Genomic DNA, 18397 nt, shown 5'->3' on the forward strand with positions numbered 1-18397 from the left:
GTTCATTAAAATCATGATAATGTCATTTATCAAATCATAACCTCGCCCTCCTCCCAAATGCTTGAAATAATGACTCCGTTCTTTGGACAAGCGCTCAAGTCAAATGTCAGGGAGGCTTTGTTTCCATGGAAACATTCCAAAGTCTATGTCTTTAATTTTTGGCTCCAGAGTCACTGTGTTTACTCCGTCTTCCTCACTCAGACTTTAAGCCACACGGCCGACATCTTTTTCTGCTCACTGCTTTTAAAGCGTAAGTGGAAGTCGACAGGACCACGCTGTGCAGGTAGCATCTTAACGGCTGTCATTACATTAGCTTTTAAAATCTGATTAATGTGCATATTTGCACCACATGCTCCTTGTTTTTTTCACTTTAAAGCAGACCTATTTAATTAAGAAACAATTACACTGCTGATATTTGAATTTGGTCAGGGAAAAATGTGTGTTGGAATTGAGCACTGCTGTTGATATTTAAGGTAGGAGTCAAGTTAAAGTAATTAAAGTTAAAATACTTTGGCAGACTCTTCCGTCTACCGTCAAGACAGAGAAGTGTTATTAATGTAATAATATAATGGAATGGCCTTTTATTGTCATGTTTCAGTGCAATAGTCAAGTTAAAAAAGTAGAGTAAAAAAAGACAGTTTAACAAGATATATACAAGATATATACAAGATATCCAAAGTATACACATAATATTGCACAGGAGCATATACAGGAGCAGACATATTGCGGATATATTAATTTTAGTGCAGTGATGAATGGGTCAAATAATGACTAGTGTATACAGATGAGTAAAAGTCACATATGACTGTATTGAGTTGTTAAATAAATAAATATGATTGAGGTATTAAACAGAGACAGTGATGGAAATATTGCACATTTGCATTACGCTAATGACCGGGCTCGTTGTATGTGAGTTGGGAAGAAGTAACATTACTTACATTAGCCTAGCATTAGTTTTGACAGCCCTAAAAATAAGAAATAAATGATGATACTGTACAGAAAACAACATGGTGTGAGCTTGACCTTTAACCATGTACTGTAACTTTAACCTCTTGTAATACTTTTCCATGTAAGTATATTTTGTACTCGTGCAAATGCAGGTGAGAAAAGCAGGAAGCTGGAAATGGCACATCTGAAGTTGCGTTTACAATAATGGAGCATGTTAAGGTGACCGTGAAGTCATTTTGATAAAGAGGGATCATGGCAGCAGGCGGTAATGGCACCCATAAGTGTATTCCCAGCCCCGACGCATCCACTCTTCCTGTTCATTTGGATGGATGCTTTTAGGCCTCTTTGGGTCTTTTGTTTGGTTTAGCGACACTTTATGGACTGTATTTACCTCTCTTGGTCTCTGTCCCATACCTCCTGGGGCTCGAACATAGTGGATCCGAGTCATTGTGCAGTCGGCCCTTTCCCCGTGTTGGAGTGTTTAAAAGTCCTCATCTGAAAGCGGAGACACAAGATAAGCTGGGAGGCAAATTTGATTGATATTTATAGAGGCTTTCTGTGTTTCCCTCCCTCCTCAGACGCTCCCTCCTCTGTCAGAAGGGTTGCACTTTAGCCAAAGAGGGTGAAAAAGAAGCTCATGGTAAAAGCCTGACCTTTGTGTGGGCTCTATCGTCTTGCAACGGTGAAAGTGTTGCAGGATACGACGGAGAGAAATGTCAAAACAAAAATGTCATTGTTCACTGAAGTACAGAAAAGCCAGGCTGTGATGTTTGGTACCGGGTGTCCCTCTTTTAGTGTTTTCCGTCTTGGTATATAGTCCAGAACTATGAATGTGTTGTGATGACTTTCCCCGACTTGCATTGTGTTTTATTTGCTCACAGAACTTCCGTTGTGGTTTCCCAGGTCTACACGAGCTTGTTAACTTCCAAACTGTCAAGTGGGATGAATACGAGCCTGAATGTTCATATTTTGGACATTGGTCCACATTGTAAAATGGTATATACACAGAAAGACAAACTATAAACCTTGCAATCGTACCTACACTTGGTGCTCGGACACTTTTTTCATTGGAGCTCAAGATCCGTCGTAATCCAAGCAGTCTAAGCAGAAACTGCAGTAATTCCACATTTCATCAAACTTACAAAACATGATCCATGCATAAGACTTAAAAATGTGATATTAGCGTGTACTTCAATACTCCAGTTCACTAGTTCCTGAATCTGCATGCTTTGCATCCTGGGAATTGTATTTCTTGAAGCAATAAATTAGCCGCATCACTACGGTTACGGTTGATACTGTTTGTTTGTTTCTTTTGGTTTTTTTGTGCTGCAATGATTTACTGCCTCTCCTATATTTATTTTTCATTCCGCCCTTTCGTTGACCTTGTCAATCTGAGATTAATTTACTACATATGTTTTCTTTTTTTTTACATTTCAGCTGTTTGTCTTCCTTTGTTGCCCCCTGGTGATGCTCAGACGGAAGCTCTTTGGAAAATGGCACTTCCAGGCACAGTTACGGTGGCACAGTTTGGGCGCGTCAAAGATTAATCAGCTGTTTTTGCCGCTGCGCTGTGCACATAGCCTACAGCCAAATCCACTACCAGCAACTTAATTGTCAGGGAAATGGCAAAGGGAGATAGTCCTGCTGACTGGCAGGGAAGGGCAGCTGAGCTCCAGCATTCACCTTTCATCCGTCACTCAACCTGATTATATTAGCATGTATAGGTTTAATAAATAACTGGGCCAACACCTGTGGCTACGCTTAATGAGGGCAAAGCAATTATTCACTTGTTAACTCGTGTCATTTGCTAGAGGACGTTGCTTTTGTATGCAATATGGGTAAAAAGTGTATACATATAGTACATTATACTATCAATTTTTTAAACTTTTTCAGGTATTTATTGAAATTCAAGTCATTCAAGTCCAATGAATAACTTATAATGGTACTAAGGTAAATGGTGAAGTGCCATTAGGTTAGTGCCCAACTGAAAATTTGGTATTTCAGAATTATACACAAAAGCCTGTTTCAAGGACCGCAAAATGGGTCAACAATTTAAAGTTGTTTTGCAGAAAAATATTTTTTTTTCCTTGAGAAATTGAAGTGTTCTAAAACTTTTGACCGCTAGTCCATGTAGCAGTATAGTCATCCATGTAAACCGGCCCTGCACTCGGCGGGGCACTGACCCATGCAGCGCTAGCTGATAAGCTCAAAGCCTGACCTGTCAACTCGTCATCCAGCGTCATCCAGTTGTCAGGGTATGAGGTTTACCAACGTGCACCGCCACGCTAGTTGGCATCTGCCAACATATAGTTGGCATCAACTAATTTCATATACCGTACAATCCACCCTTGCCACATAGCATTTTGCAGCTTGTTTCATGGTTGATTATGATCTATGAAGAAAAGGTATGCATTTTTAGACACATTGTAAGTGTTTTTTGCCTAAATTAAGCCTGTTTAAGCATAAAAACTTGCGTGGATTTTGTCCCCACAGTGGTAGCATTTTTGTATACCAGTGACATGCCAATGAGTAAACAAGTATGAAGTATGTGTAAACCTTCAGTGTGAACATTTTGAAATGAAACCACCTCTTTGAGCAAGCAAGTTGGAGGGAATTCTCAAGTAATTTTGGTAGACTCTTGGATCCTCTTTACGAATTTCAGTAACTAATCATAATGCCCAAAGCAATGTCTTCTAATCAGCAATCCCCTCGCTCATCACCGAAATGGTCACTAATTGGGTGCCAAGTGTGTAAAGAAACCAGGCTTCAAACTTTTCATGCGTGCCATCTAAATGACACGCTTTGCCACTGCGAATTGCAGGACAATTCGTAGGCCAAATCGACAATAAACAATACTTTCATGAACTTCAATACAAATATGAAGCCTCAATAAAAGACACATTCAAATTGTGATGTTCAGTATTCTACACTGGTTACGAGATGTCAGTAGGTGAAACATACAATAAAAACAATATATACAATAATTATAGTCATTATCATCATAATCATAACAACCGTTTGTGGTCAAAAAACAGCTATGTGGAATGGAACTCCAAACCCCTGATGTCACTTCCTGTCTACACATTCAGACGCATTTATTGTAACGTGAGCACAAGTTTTATTTATATCTTAAATCGCTTAACCTCTCTGGAACATGAGTGTAAAGGTGACTATAGGGTTGTTATTTCATGTCTACAGAGCTCTAATAAATGCTTCATTTAAAGCAGGTTTTCTATGCTCTAACGACAATAATATTCCATCTATAAAGAAGGAATCCTATACGGTTGCGTATGGAACAAATCAACTGTGATAAAAGAAAGATAACCGGAGCTCTTGAGGGAATATGCAACAAGTGGAGGCAGTGAAAACCGTCTTTGCTCTCGCCTTCCATTAAAGTAGGTGTTAAGGTTACATTGAAATGAAAAGATTCCTGTGTGCGTATGACAGAAAGCGAGAGAAGGAATGTGATTATTTTTGCAATTTAACAGCTTCACCCTTTAGCTTTTCCTCCCGGCAAAAGGTCACGGTATTTGAATCGCTGCGTCTGTTTTAAAGTAAACACAGAAAATGTTGTTTGATCAGAGCCGTTTATTTTTTTAACAGATAAAAATCTGAATTGTGTGTTGAAGTTATTTGGTGCCCAACGACGTGGCGTTTGAAGCCCGAGGAAACGTCACCTCTGTCCATTCACAAACAGGTTTAGCGTGCCATTTTCTCGGCGCTTTTAGGTGAGCATGAATGTTGTTTGCTTTCAAAAATTGGGGTCACTCGGAGTACAGCAGAGATGCTATAAGCACACATTCTATTAGCGGCTTCCGCAGCCTGAAGGCTGAGGTCTGCCCAGTTCAATCAAAATGTCAAAAAGACAAATCTTCTCTTTGAGGTGAGCAGATCACAAAAAGATGCTTGACTTTCAGCAAAAAAGGACAAATCTAAGACAAATATTTACATTTCGCACTTCCTGTTGACTTGTTAACATTTCTCCACATGATGCTTTCAAGGATTTGGTCCTTGTTTAGCAGGTTGACTCCATCGTAGCGAAGGCCACCCAGGCACCACTCGAGCAGCGTTCCGTGGTTCAAAGGCGAAACATCAATGCTGTCTTCAAAACCGATCATTCCAAGGGTCATTTGAAGACATGTCAATGGACAGGGTGTTAAAGTTCAATCAGTTAGGACTAATCCTCGACACCTTGACGCCTTGTTGCTCCGTTAGGCATCCGACTGAGACAGCAATCTGTAAAAGCTTTCCAAGTGTCAACTTATTGGAGCTGCAGCTGTAGATTTCAATCACGGCAAGAGGCTGCGATGCTTCCCTTGAGAATTCGGGAACTGATGGATTGGTGTTTTCACTTGTAGACCCCCCCCTTCCCGTCCTCCATATGTGGTAGGCTGAATTATTTGCAACAAAAGTGGACGGTATCAGTGAACTCCGGGGGTAAGTCCCGTGGCGTCAGTCCAATGACCCTATTCTACTCAGGTTGCGTAGTTGTTGTATTTTTTGTGTTGCCTGTGACGGGATGAGCCTTAGCTTTGGTGTTTCGGTCGATGCTGACATGTGGCTGGTACCCCGCTGAGACTGCAGCAATTACCTGAAGTGAACAAATCACCACAAAAGAAAAGAAAAAGAAAACGGACTCGAGCGATCATGAATGCCTATGAATTACATCATTGCCATTTCTGTTTTGTATCAATTTTTGCTTCACTTTCTCACAGTCTTTCCAAAATATATTAATTAGTAAATCATGCTGTTGTGTGGTCAACTCTTCATCAAAAATCTGCATATTGAAGCAAATGTTGAGTATTTTTTGCCCTAATAAAGAATTTTGAAGCATAAAATACAAATATAAGGCATTCAGAAGATGCATTCAAGGTGAATGATATGTAGTATTCTACACTGGTCACTAGGTGTCAGCAATGTTACGGTAATGTTCACTCACCCAGACCAACACCAGACATTTTATTGGAGATTTGAATTATCAATAATTCCTCCCAATTAAAAAAATCCCTAATTAAGGCCATAACCCAGGCTTAGCAAAAAAATGTGTATGCAACTCATCTCCCCTAAGAAACACATTTATAGCACGCGCACGAGCACGAGTCTTATTTATGTCTTAAATGGCTTATTTACTCTTATTATGTGTACCATATTGGGTATTATGGGTGTAAATGGGACTATACGGGAATTAGATCATATCGCCAGAGTTCCATATTGTTAAAACAACATATTTAAAACATGTTTTCTATGCTCAAAATATGAAAATATTCAATTTATGGATAAGGAATTCCACTTATTAATGTCAACTGACCTAAATAAACGAGGGATTTTTGTACAGTATTTCACCTTTGTAATAGCATAACAATACCGAGTATCTCCAAGTGCTTTCACAATCACCGGATGTTTCGGGCAATTTTACACAGCAAAGTAACCAAGGTCAGTAGCGTAGAATTGTTCTATCAAGGATAATTAAAAGCCAACAAATGATGAAGTCCCCCAAAGCCCCAGACTCCTCATTAGGTGTACTGCATTGTGCTCAAATAATGTTGCAACCGGTACTACTACACATCCTTTGTGGTCATGCGGTTATGTCCCAAGTTGCACAAATCACCCCAAAGGCTGCTTCTGCGGCTTCACGGTTTCACTTTACCGGCTGTAAGTCATGCACACAAGCAGCGGTTATTTGTTTCCTAAATGACAAGGCTTGGCGTTTCTAATTAAAAAACACTATCGGTTACCACTTACTTTTGTAGCAAATTCATGCATATTCATCCCAGGATAATGTGGTATACTAATGTGTTCCCATCCATCAATGCTTGTACTTATGGTATAATTAGCAATGCTCTTCAGGCGGAAACTTAAAACGCTGCTTCTTGTAGTGTTAGCATGTGTTTTTCTGGTCTCACTCCGGTCTGCAAAAACATAATTACAAAATCTATGCCAAATTAACCCTGTTTGTAAATCACGCTCTTTATCACAGTATATTTGCTATAAAATAATCTTCTAAATTTCTGATTGTATTCATAATGGATTACACGCCTTAGCCTACAGATGTGGTTCTCAACTGGCGACCCGAATTGCGGAAAGTTTTCATTTCTCAAATATTGTATATTGAATGATATGAGTGCATTAGTGATTTTGAACAATTCCAAATACAACATCTGATATATAATCAGTCTAAAATACTAGTCAACAAGAGACGGGACCGGCACATTCAGCATCCTAATGGCAGAAGACTACTAACGAATGTTGTCATCTTGACAATGGGATTCTACTGTGTTTTTCCTCCAATAGGAGTATTCATAGACGACAGGCCGCTGCATAAAAAATCTCCTTAATACCCACGCCCGACTGGAAACAGATGTTTCAGACCCCAATAATTGACCAGTTGAGAATCCCTGTCCTACAGCACTCATCCACTCATGCTGAGGTGCCTCGTTTAAAATGGTTGCTTATGTCAAAGATGGGGCCGTCTGTTTTTACACCAACTTGTTGGGAGAATGTGTGTCTGTACGCAGGTTATGGAGGCACAGATCAGGTGATTTATGTGCTGATGTGATTAAATTAAACCAAATGAGTCAGAACGAAATATGAAGTTGACCTTCGGGTGCACATTTTCAGGTGAAGATCGTGAGCTTGTACAAGTCAGAAAATGTTACACCTTTAATAGGAATCGTGCACACAAATTTATAAATGGGGGCTCAGTGATCTAATTTACAGAAATGTAAGCTGGAGCTTATCCCATCAAATCGGGGATTTATGGCTTGATAGGAAGTGGAAAGCGTGCACTTCATCGCCGTATGAATCAGTCACCAAGTTGTGGCTTATGCAACTTTTAGGCCTTATTTTCTGTGCATGCAAGTTGTTTAAATCAAACCCTCCTAGTTTGATTTACTCATTCTCACCATTATGTTCGACAGTATTTACAGCATAAACCAATTGTTTATTGGTTTAGAACAGAGGTAGGGAACCTATGGCTCGGGAGCCAGGTAGGGCTCTTTTGATGACTGTATCTGGCTCTCAAGCATTTCTTACCACAATAAAAATGTATTTTTGCTAACATTTTAAAGTAAACTGTTAAAAATAATATTCAAAATCAACAACTTTTTTATGCATTTTAATTCGTCCATCTATTTTCTACTGCAATACGGCCAACCATATCCATCTTTCCTGATATTTTCCAGGTCAAACACCAAAACTCGATTATTACTGGGTAATGCGTTAGTCTACCTCGGTCATTGAGATGTCAACATGTAAATATAAACTTTTCTCCTTTAGTCAAATAGTCACCTAGCTAAAGCTGCAGAACCAGTGTGCCTGGTCTACGTAATTAGAGCCCATTATATCTAAAACTGTTGGTCTTACATAAAAATGCACACATTTTATTGCATTCAATGTTTAAAAAAATGTATATGGCTCTCACAGATACACATTTTACAATATCTGGCCTTCATGGCTCTCTTAGCCAAAGGGGTTCCCGACCCCTGGTTTAGAACAATGTCAAACTCAATCCAGAGTGCATTCAATTAGAATATGAAAAGAATATGAGCGAAAAGAGGAATTAGACCAGTGGTCTTACAAAGATTGAGTGTGGAGGAATGGAGCCAAACATTCATGAAAGTCGTATTTTGCTGTTTGCGTGTCAAAGCTAAGATGCTTTTCTTTGACATCTAAATTGAAGTTGTTCACTATACACATTTCTCACTCTGCGGAGTGACATATTTGTTGGACTCTGTGGCAGAAATACATTACTAATTCTTCAAACGTTGTCTCCCCAGTGAATAAACACAAGCCGTGGATTGAGACGTCATACCATGGGGTGATCAGCGAAAACACTGACGTTGTTCTGCTCGATCCTCCTCTGGTGGCGCTGGACAAGGATGCCCCCATCCCATATGCAGGTACAACACATCTTCATCAAGTCTTCATTTCCTGCGATGCTAAGTGAAACTACGGCGGTATCAATGCAAACTATTTATTTGGCGTCCCAAATGGGCCCTGCTGGGCGAGGAGAACCGCATGGAGAAAAACAAAGATGGCCTTAACTGGATTAGAGTGTCCCCACTTTGTGCTGCTTCCAGCTTGTCCAAAAGTGCCAGCTCTTATGGGAATGTCTTAGCCAAGAGCTAATGTGGCCCTGGTACAGGTTTGGAACTCATTCAAGATCCTCAAGCTGGGTGGGATTGATTGTGTGTGCGTGTGTGTGCGGCCCACAACACAGCGCCATTACCTGAGGTGCTTATTTTAAAAGCTTCCTTCCAGGGAGAAAGACAGCAAATAATGAGACAATAAGGAGGGTTTGCTGGATGGCCTGATGAGGGCATACCCATAAACGCACACGCACTGAAACATCAAGCAGAGCATATTTTCAGATCTATAAATACAATTGCAGATTTTTTTTTAAGTAATACAAAAATGAAAGTAATGAAATTGTGATTATTAAACATGACATCATGTGGACGAGGCCTGTCAATCAAACAGGCTTATCACACAGCAAAGCGACAAAAGTCCAAATATTCTAAACAATAACAACATTTTCTGATATTATATTGTGACGAGTTGTTATTAATGCATTGTCCATTGTTACCAAATACAGTCGTCTCTCCTTTATCATGGTTAATTGCTTCCAGACCTGACTGTGATCAGTGAATTACCGCAAAATAGGATTGGATTGAATATTAATAATTGGAATGTTTTCATAGTTATAGCATAGAAAACATGGTCATCTTTACACTGCTATTATTCTTTATTTACACCACAGAATACTGCATACTGCCTTTCAATATTTTTCGAGTAATAATAGGCCATATTCAACCACAAAACTGTGAGCATTTATGAATTAATAATTTTTTTTAAAAACGCGATAGAGTGAAGGAGTGATGTTCAAATCGCAATGTAGACAGGGACAACTGTACATTTACACCATATCAGTTTTGGAACAAAGTAATTAAGCATCTGATTTAACATGCAGGAAAAAATAGCCACAACAGGTATGTCGTCTTATCAATATGTATCATCATGTAAATACTCTTGTGGTAACATCACTTCCTCTTTCTTCTCCAGTGCTTCAGACTGCTTTCCATCACAAAAAAGCAGAAAAAGATATTATAATATTCAAGCAGACATCTAACACAGAAAATCTACATCCTTGGTGGTTGTACACCACTGATAAGGGCAGCCCCCCCTGCAGTTAGTGTGAGACCATGAAGGCTCCTCCTCGGGCAGGCGAGGTCGGAGTAGCACCGCGGTGCCTTGAGCTCATACCCGCTAAGTCGGGGTCTCCAGCTAGAAGCTCATGAGCTGCCAGTGGCTCCTAATCACTTTTCAATTAGCTCTCTAAATAATTTATTCATTTATTATCAACTCCTACACCCACTAAAGTGGAAAATGTTGTTAGCAGTAGTCAGGAAGTAGTTTGGGAGTGTGACCAATCACAGCGGACTGGGTGTGCCGTGGGTGGAATACATTAAAACAGACCGTTTTGTCAGGAAGCACAAATCCAAAGAAATACACCCAGGATAGGTGCAGATTCTGGAAGATCTAGAAAGTTTTCTGTGTGGGTTATTGTGTGTAGCTGCTCTATAGGACTCCATAACTCAATACAAAGGGTCTGAAAATGAGCACAAGAGCATAAGGTGCCCCTTAAGGGTACTTGAACAATAGAGGTTAGTCCCTTTGCTGCCCTTTCAGGTAAACTTCTAAACTCTGAAGTGGTGTAATTAGGAGAATACCACAGGGTGTTTGCTCCGCATCTCCATAGGAATAATCAGAGGCATCGCGGAAAAGGGCTTTTTCCCAAGAAAGAATTAAAAATTTATGGTGGACAAATTGGAAGCAATACATCAGACAATGTTGGGCCTGAAAGGTAAGTGAGCAGAGTAGTACACTACTACTACTATTATTCAAGTAGTACTGGGTATCTTAAAGCCCGGCAAATTCAAAGATATGTTTACCAACCAGGCAGACATGATAATAGTGGAACTTGAAATTTCACTGAACCAAGAACCACAACAGTTCCTCTGTTGAATGTTGGACTTGGACGGAAAACAGCACAAAATGTGTCTGCACACTTTATATCCGAACTAAACAGGAAGCAGTCTTGGGTTGGAAAAGACCTAGCGTGTAGCCAACATGGTCGCTCGTTGACGTTGCAGATTCTCATGGTGGCTTAAATTGCCAAAAGCAACTAGCTACTTTTTGGAGACTTGTGGTGACGCATTCAAGTGGTGTCGCATAACACACTTTGTTCCACAGTTAATATCCTTATCGAGTCGCTTCCGAAGCCCCTCCCCTTCTCCCGGCACACCAGCGGTCTGTATGTACGCCGACATAAAAGCACAGCAACACGGCTGAGCAGATCAGCAGCTGTCCTGGCTTAAAGAGCGGGAAGTGAATGTAATTGTTTCTTCACTGTCACGCTATAATGAATCACTGAATCTTTTTTTCATTTGTGCCTCAGAAGTTTGAGTTCAAGACAAAGAAGCCTTCCATTGCCATTGTTGGCATACTCTGTTATTAATGAAGTACTAAAATGCAATCTACTTCCTCACTGAGCCACACAGATGAAGCAAATAGACTTTGTAATGAGATTTTTCTGGCTTTTAGCTTTTTTTTTTCCCTTGATGACTTACAAAACTGACAGAAAAAGGCAGGCTTTGTGTTGCTTCAAACGCAAGAGAAAATGTCTTTTTAAGTTTTCTATGAACTTACTATGTTGTGAGAGCGAGGGGGATTTCAACCAAGGCGTTCTTGAAATTATCATCTGATAATCTTCTGTTGCCACCCTGAAAAATCACACTTATAAACTGAGTGATGCGTTTGAGGACTCTAGAAAAGTATATCACATATTGGTCCATAGGTATGAATGTGAGTGTGAATGGTTGTTTGTCTATATGTGCCCTAGGATTGGCTGGCCACCAGTCCAGGGTGGACCCCACCCGAAGCCAGCTGGGATAGGCTCCAGCATTCCCGCGATCCTTGTGAGGAAATCATTCTTCAGATGGCCACTGAGATCGGTCGTGTTCAAAAGTTGAGAGCAGCCGTTCCTAATATGAAGGCACAAGATTAATTTGGTGCTTTAAATGTCATTGTAATTATCCCACTCTTGATAACCTGAGGACAAGGTGACCACTAAAATGGTCTGCCCTTTCTTCCGTATCGAATTGAGTCTTTTCTTCCAAACAGAATAAATAAATAGGGAAGCCAAGGTGATGCTCGTTGTTCCTCTGCTGTTTTTCCATGACATCCTGACTACTGTAATTTCACCATATTCGTTTGCATGGAAGTGAAAGACATCAAAAACTAAGCTCGGCAGTAAAAGAGACTACAGACAAGAAAAACATGTTTCTGCTGGTTGAAGGTGGTGTTTTGTTTGGTCGTAATGAATTGCAATGCCCATTTCTGACAGCTTTTGATGTGAAGGTCTAACGCAGCACAGACATAAAAAATGTATTGTTTTCAAATAAGCATTCACAGAAATGGTTGTTTTTTGGTCAATTAATACATTGTACATCTAGTTGTCTAACTGAACCAGGGATGATCAAAGTTTTTACACTGGGGCTGCATATTGAAAAAAATAACAACAAAAAAAGGGTATGGGGGCCACTTTTAGGGTTTCTCAAGCAATCTCTTTGGTATGCAAAAATGTATTTTATACAAAAATAGCCTGCAGCTCAGCCTGGTGTTACCAGTGACAAAGTGTGTTTTTAATATGTTTTTTTACATCCTTACATTACACTTTTTTTGTTTTTTTTTGTTTTCACAAATTTCAACTTTTTCCATTCATCCGTTTTCTATGCCACTGATCCTCACTAGGGTGACGGGGGTATGCTGGAGAAAGAGGGGCGAGAGGCGGGGTACACCCTGGATGGGTGGCCAGCCAATCCCAGGGCACATATAGACAAACAACCATTCACACTCACATTCATACCTATGGACAATTTGGCGTGGCTAATTAACCTAGCATGTTTTTGGAATGTGGGAGGAAACCGGAGTACCCTGGTATTCCCATTCTCCTGATTGTACACGTTTTTTTCTGGTAATAGCATGACTTTTTTGTGATAATATTTTTAACTTTTTATTGTAATGTTATAATTTTTTTCCAAACCAATATTTTTTTTGTTATAACCTCATATTTGTGTTTTTTCCTTTAATATTTCAATTTTATGCTCTCTTTCTCCTATCATTTGACTTTCTTAATATTTTGTAATTAGTGTTTTTTAATTGTCTTCTGAATGTGTCGAGGGTGAGTAGTGAGCAGTGAGAGGAATACTGCTTTGGAAAATGCAATAGTTAGAATTGAAACATTTCTCCAAAGATAGTCTGTAAACCTGTTTAAACCATCATCGCTTGTGAATTATTATTACTTATTTTAATTCTCCTGAATGCATCGCACGCAATATACATAAAACACACAACATGCATACACTCATCACAAACTAAATACATTTGGTTTGCTTCATCACGTTTTGCTTCAGCTCAGCTTATCCCATAACGAAGGTCTCCAAGAGAACTTGAACTGAGGCTGTCCTGATCCCAGAGTCATAGAGTGTGGGAAAGTGTGTAGGTGCAATTACACAGCGCACTAAAGAAATATGAGGGAATTACATAAAAATGACATATGTCTTCTATTTGAATGTTTTGGCGTCGCTGGTCTTGCTGGTTGCATGTTGTAAGACACTTGTAACATTACCGAACATGATTGGTCACCTAAATCCAATCTGCTCCAATAGCCTCAGTCATTCTTGGCCGTACCAGGAACTAGTGACAGTCCAATTACGTGTAACTGCATATCGGGAAGCTTAAATTATTGTCATCCATCCAAGCATAAAATTGAGGCGCTACATGCAAGGCAGTAGAGATAAGCATACAGTATGCTTGATTGATTATGGAGCCAGAAGCATTGAAAAATAATTTTTGGCATTGTGTAAAAATATGTAATGGTAGTAGAGCTGCAGCAATTGAGCATCGTAACAAATGTATTTTCTTGGGATCTGACATAATGGTGCTTACCATCCAGGGCTTACTGGAAAAGGAAATAAATAATAATGCTAAATTCCATATTACAGTATGTTGATGGCTGTGGAATTTTATCTTCACCCAACAACCGGGTGCCTTCAGAAGGTGTGATGTTATGGTACGTACAGTAGGTGCCATGTTAACTTGCTCTTTAGCCTGAAATGCTGTCACTTATGTTCAGTTTTTTGGTTTTATTTTGTTTTCCTTCTCTTTTGTTGTCATTGTCGTTTCCCTCGCCTGTTGTATCTTCCTGCTATCATTAACGTCCTTTTCCTCCTATGCAAGTGGGAGATGTGATTTCACACTAGTGGGTTGGTAAAGACCTTCCGTTGCCTCTCCCGAAGGACTCACCTCTCTTGTAGGTTTTTTGACTGGGTGTCATTCCAACGAGCTTCTTTGGTTGGTGATTTAAGTCATTATTAGTTGATTGCCTCGTCCGATTGTCTTAGAGTTTGGTCTTCCACTCATTAAATTAACTCAATTTTAACTCAGCCCAACTACACGGATACATATGACCTTGAGTTATCATTGTACCATGTAGGTGTAAAAAAGCCAAGCTCCCAAAGTCAGGTCTAATACGCAGAAGAGATGTTCAAACTTTTGCAACCCTGCTTTTATGTCCAACTTGAGTGTCTTTGAGTGGAGTTTCTCTGTTTGATGAAGTCGAGCTGGCTCAGGAATACTTTTATGATGAATGCCGACATATAGTCAATAAACATCCTTGGTTTTTTAAAATTTATGACGAAGGGCCAAAAAAGTGTTTGGGTTTTCTTCTGAAATTGGCAACCTCCTCAAAGAGAGAGACATTGCCTGGGCCAGGGCTTGGAAGACAAAGCCAGGCGCTGACTGGCTCAGCTTTCTCAACTTAGAAACAAATTCACTTCCCTTATTAAGATAGAGAACTTAGAGAACTTGGAGTTTTGCATCAAAGAACCCACCAAAAAAATTATATATATAGTCATTGCTCATTTACATGGTTATTACATTAACATTACATATACATTATTAGAGCTACATAGTCACAAAATAACACCCCTACAGTCACCTTTGCACCCCTATTCTTTGTTTACACCACATTGTGCAGGCTACGGGATCACAGCATGGTTATTAAGAGAGGCTGCTGGCATTCATTCATTTGTTTTCTACCGCTTATCCCTACGAGGGTTGCGGGCGTGCTGGAGCCTATCCCAGCTGACTTCGTGTGAGAGGCGGGGTCCACCCTGGACTGGTGGCCAGCCAATCCCAGGGCACATATAGACAAACAACCATTCACACTCACATTCATACCTATGGACAATTTGGAGTGGCTAATTAACCTAGCATGTTTTTGGAATGGGGGAGGAAAAAAAAATCCATGCATGCACGGGGAGAACATACAAACTCCACACAGAGATGCCCGAGGGTGGAATCGAACTTGTGTCTCCTAGCTGTGTGGCCTGCGGTAGTGCGGTAGCCTCTGGTAGTGAAGTAATTAATATGTCAGAATGTACTCGCTTTACGCTCAATGTACTGTATATGTATGAATATGAGGGATAATGAATATTTGGTATTAAATCAGCCATTGTAGGCTCCAGCTTCCTCATGACTTTCGTGATGGAGTGATGGATGAGTGGATGCAGTGTTTCCCTTTTCCTATTTCCTTGACAATGGTTTTATTCATAGTTGAAACTGAATTTGGTCCCAGTTGGCTCCATCTTCTGAAGCCATAAGAGTTTCCTGTCAGCCTTTTCAGGTCTGATTCAAACGTTCACTGAATCCTCGTGACTGAGAATAAGACAACAGAGGTCACACGTATATTTGGGTCATTTCAACCATACCAACTTGGGTGGGATTTTTCTTCCTCCTGTATTCATATTCTCATGCCCACCATGGGTCGCTTATTGCACGATTGGTTTTAGAGAATAAACAAAGACTTCACTTTCACTTTCAACTGCCTTTTATGCATTCACATGTTTGCGAGTTTCAAATGAAATTACATGCTTTTACTGATGGTAATTCAGTATGGCTCCACAACACATCACAGCTTTTTTCAGTGTTTTTCAGCGAACCACATGCATGACTCCTTTGAAGCCTTTGTAGCAGGCAGCCATTTTGCTAATCAGTGTAAAGACACATGACACAATTGATGTTGTTCACTCTCGGAAACCATAGAACAAGCCCTCAGTCATGGAAACCAAGCGTCAGTTCAAAGCAAAAAGGTTCACCAGCCGACACGGAGCCACTTGAGAGCTATTGAAAGAAATTGGAACACATGCCACAGTAACACGTATTAACATATGAAGGAACCGGCTACAGGCGTGTGGCGCTCTTTCATGTTTTCCATGTTTCCTGTGTGCATAGATAAGATGGTCAATATAGTGGACATAATCAGAAAAAATAAGCCATTTAAGCGGGGTTCAATTCCCGCTCCGGTATCTGTGTGCGGAGTTTGCTTGTTTCTCCATTCCAAAAACATGCTAGGTTAATTAGCCACTCCAAATTGTCCATAGGTATGAATGTGAGTGTGAATGGTTGTTTGTCTATATGTGCCCTGTGATTGGCTGGCCACCAGTCCAGGGTGGACCCCGCCTCTCGCCCCAAGACAGATGGGATAGGCTCCAGCACCCCCGTGACCTTTGTAAGGATAAGCGGTAGAAAATGAAGGAGTTCTTACTCAACTAGGAAATCCATTCATTTGCCGTACCGGTCGCAAGGGTACGCTGGAGCCTATCCCAGCTGGGTTTGGGCAAGAGGCAGGGTACACCCTGGACTGGTCGCCAGCCCAAGAAATGCCCAAGCAGAGATTCAAACCCAAGTCTTGCTGATCTCCTGACTGTGTGGTCAACTAGAAAATTATTTATGAATTACATTTTTGAAAAAATTTGAGTGAAGAGAGACACTGGACCAGAGTGAAGCCGTAAAAAATCCAAACGGCGATGTGACGAGGGGCGACTGTCAGGGAAAAGCCGATCTGGTGAGAGTACGTTTGTTTAGAATCTGACCTTTTGGAACGGATTAATGATGCTATTCAAGGTTCCAATGGACCCTGGTTGGCTGGCAACCAGTTCAGAGTTCCCCCTGTTTCGTCACCCAAAGTCAGCAGGAACGGCCTCCAGCTTACCCGTGACTCTGAACAGGGTAAGCAGTAAAAAGTGAGCCAATGACATGACTACATCTGTCTAAGGCAGGGGTGGGCAAACTTTTTGACTTGCGGGCCGCATTGATATGACAAAATTTACAGGGGGGGGCAGACTATATATTTTACACGTAACAGTCCACCTGGTATTATTGTATCTGTAAAATTGTCATGCAATCTGCTATTATTATTTATTATTTTATATTTATATTTAATTATTTTAAAAATAATAAAATATTATAATAATTACAATAAAATTAAAATAATAATTATTATATTATTATTATGTAAAATATGCAAATATAACAATAATATTATATATAATTAATATAATAATTAGCATTAATATAATAATTATAATAATCATAATAGTTCTAATAATAATTATAATAATCTAATAATAATTATTATTATTATTATTATGTGCTTGTGTCCCTTTTTTCAGGAGCACTTTGTAAACAACAGACCATGTCAAAAAACGAAATTGATAAAACCATCAAGAGGTTGGCTCAGGCCATGATGCCAGGTTGTATGTTGAGTTTAAATGAAATACTTTGGAAAGATTGGGCGGGCCGTATTCAAACACTTGGCGGGCCGGATGTGGCCCCCGGGCCGTAGTTTGCCCACCCCTGGTCTAAGGCCATCTCAGGTGTTTGTCAATGGAAATTTTAACTTAATTTCCTCTCAGGTCTTACGAGTCATGAAACTTAAACTTTTTCCAGTGGACATTTTGTATGTGGTAGAGTTCCTTTATCCAACGCTGCTCATACATTTTTGTCAGGCATTACTAGCATATGCATGTCACAACGGAACTGTGCCTAGCTACATTACGCAACTTTATCATGATCCAACCTTAGCTGACATATTAACAATTGTGTCACTTGTGCTGTTGGCCAACAGTGTCATTTTCCTGCCACCGGCTCTTTCCTGTCATTTCCCCTTGCCTGATTCCTTTTGAGATGCTGACACTTACACACAGGCAGGCAGACGGAGAAATATGGTAAAGGCTCAGTGCATCGCTCTCCTTCATTGAAGCTGTCGTACGTCTGTGAAATGAAAAGCCAATAGGGAGCATAAGAGGCTGAGCCAAAAGGAGGATAAAGAGGTAAAAATGCACAAGCGCGGGAATAAAGGCTTTGAGTGTTTATCATCATCTACTCTGCGCCGAAGAAAAGTGACAAGCATCGGCGATAGGAGCAAAAGAGAAAGTGATATATGTGGCTTGAGTATAAACTTTAACGGCCTAACCTCGGGTGGGAGCAATTTGCCAAAATTTAATTAACTGCAACGCGGTCAATCAGAGCGCTAAAGGATGGAGCT

The 18397-nt window shown here is 40.2% G+C and overlaps 1 protein-coding gene across 1 annotated transcript in view; it reads left to right on the top strand.

Moving 5' to 3' along the window:
* Positions 1-18397, top strand: part of LOC131135103 (calsyntenin-2-like) — a 184010-nt gene that overhangs the window by 75628 nt on the left and 89985 nt on the right. Inside the window, exon 2 of the mRNA XM_058080975.2 lies at positions 8724-8846. Coding sequence (XP_057936958.2) covers positions 8724-8846 — 123 coding nt within the window. The remainder of the gene's footprint in view (positions 1-8723; positions 8847-18397) is intronic.

Source organism: Doryrhamphus excisus, linkage group LG8 (genome assembly GCF_037039965.1).
Source record: "Doryrhamphus excisus strain RoL-2023G ecotype Guam linkage group LG8, RoL_Dexc_Guam_v1.1, whole genome shotgun sequence".
NCBI classification, from domain to species: Eukaryota; Metazoa; Chordata; class Actinopteri; order Syngnathiformes; family Syngnathidae; genus Doryrhamphus; species Doryrhamphus excisus.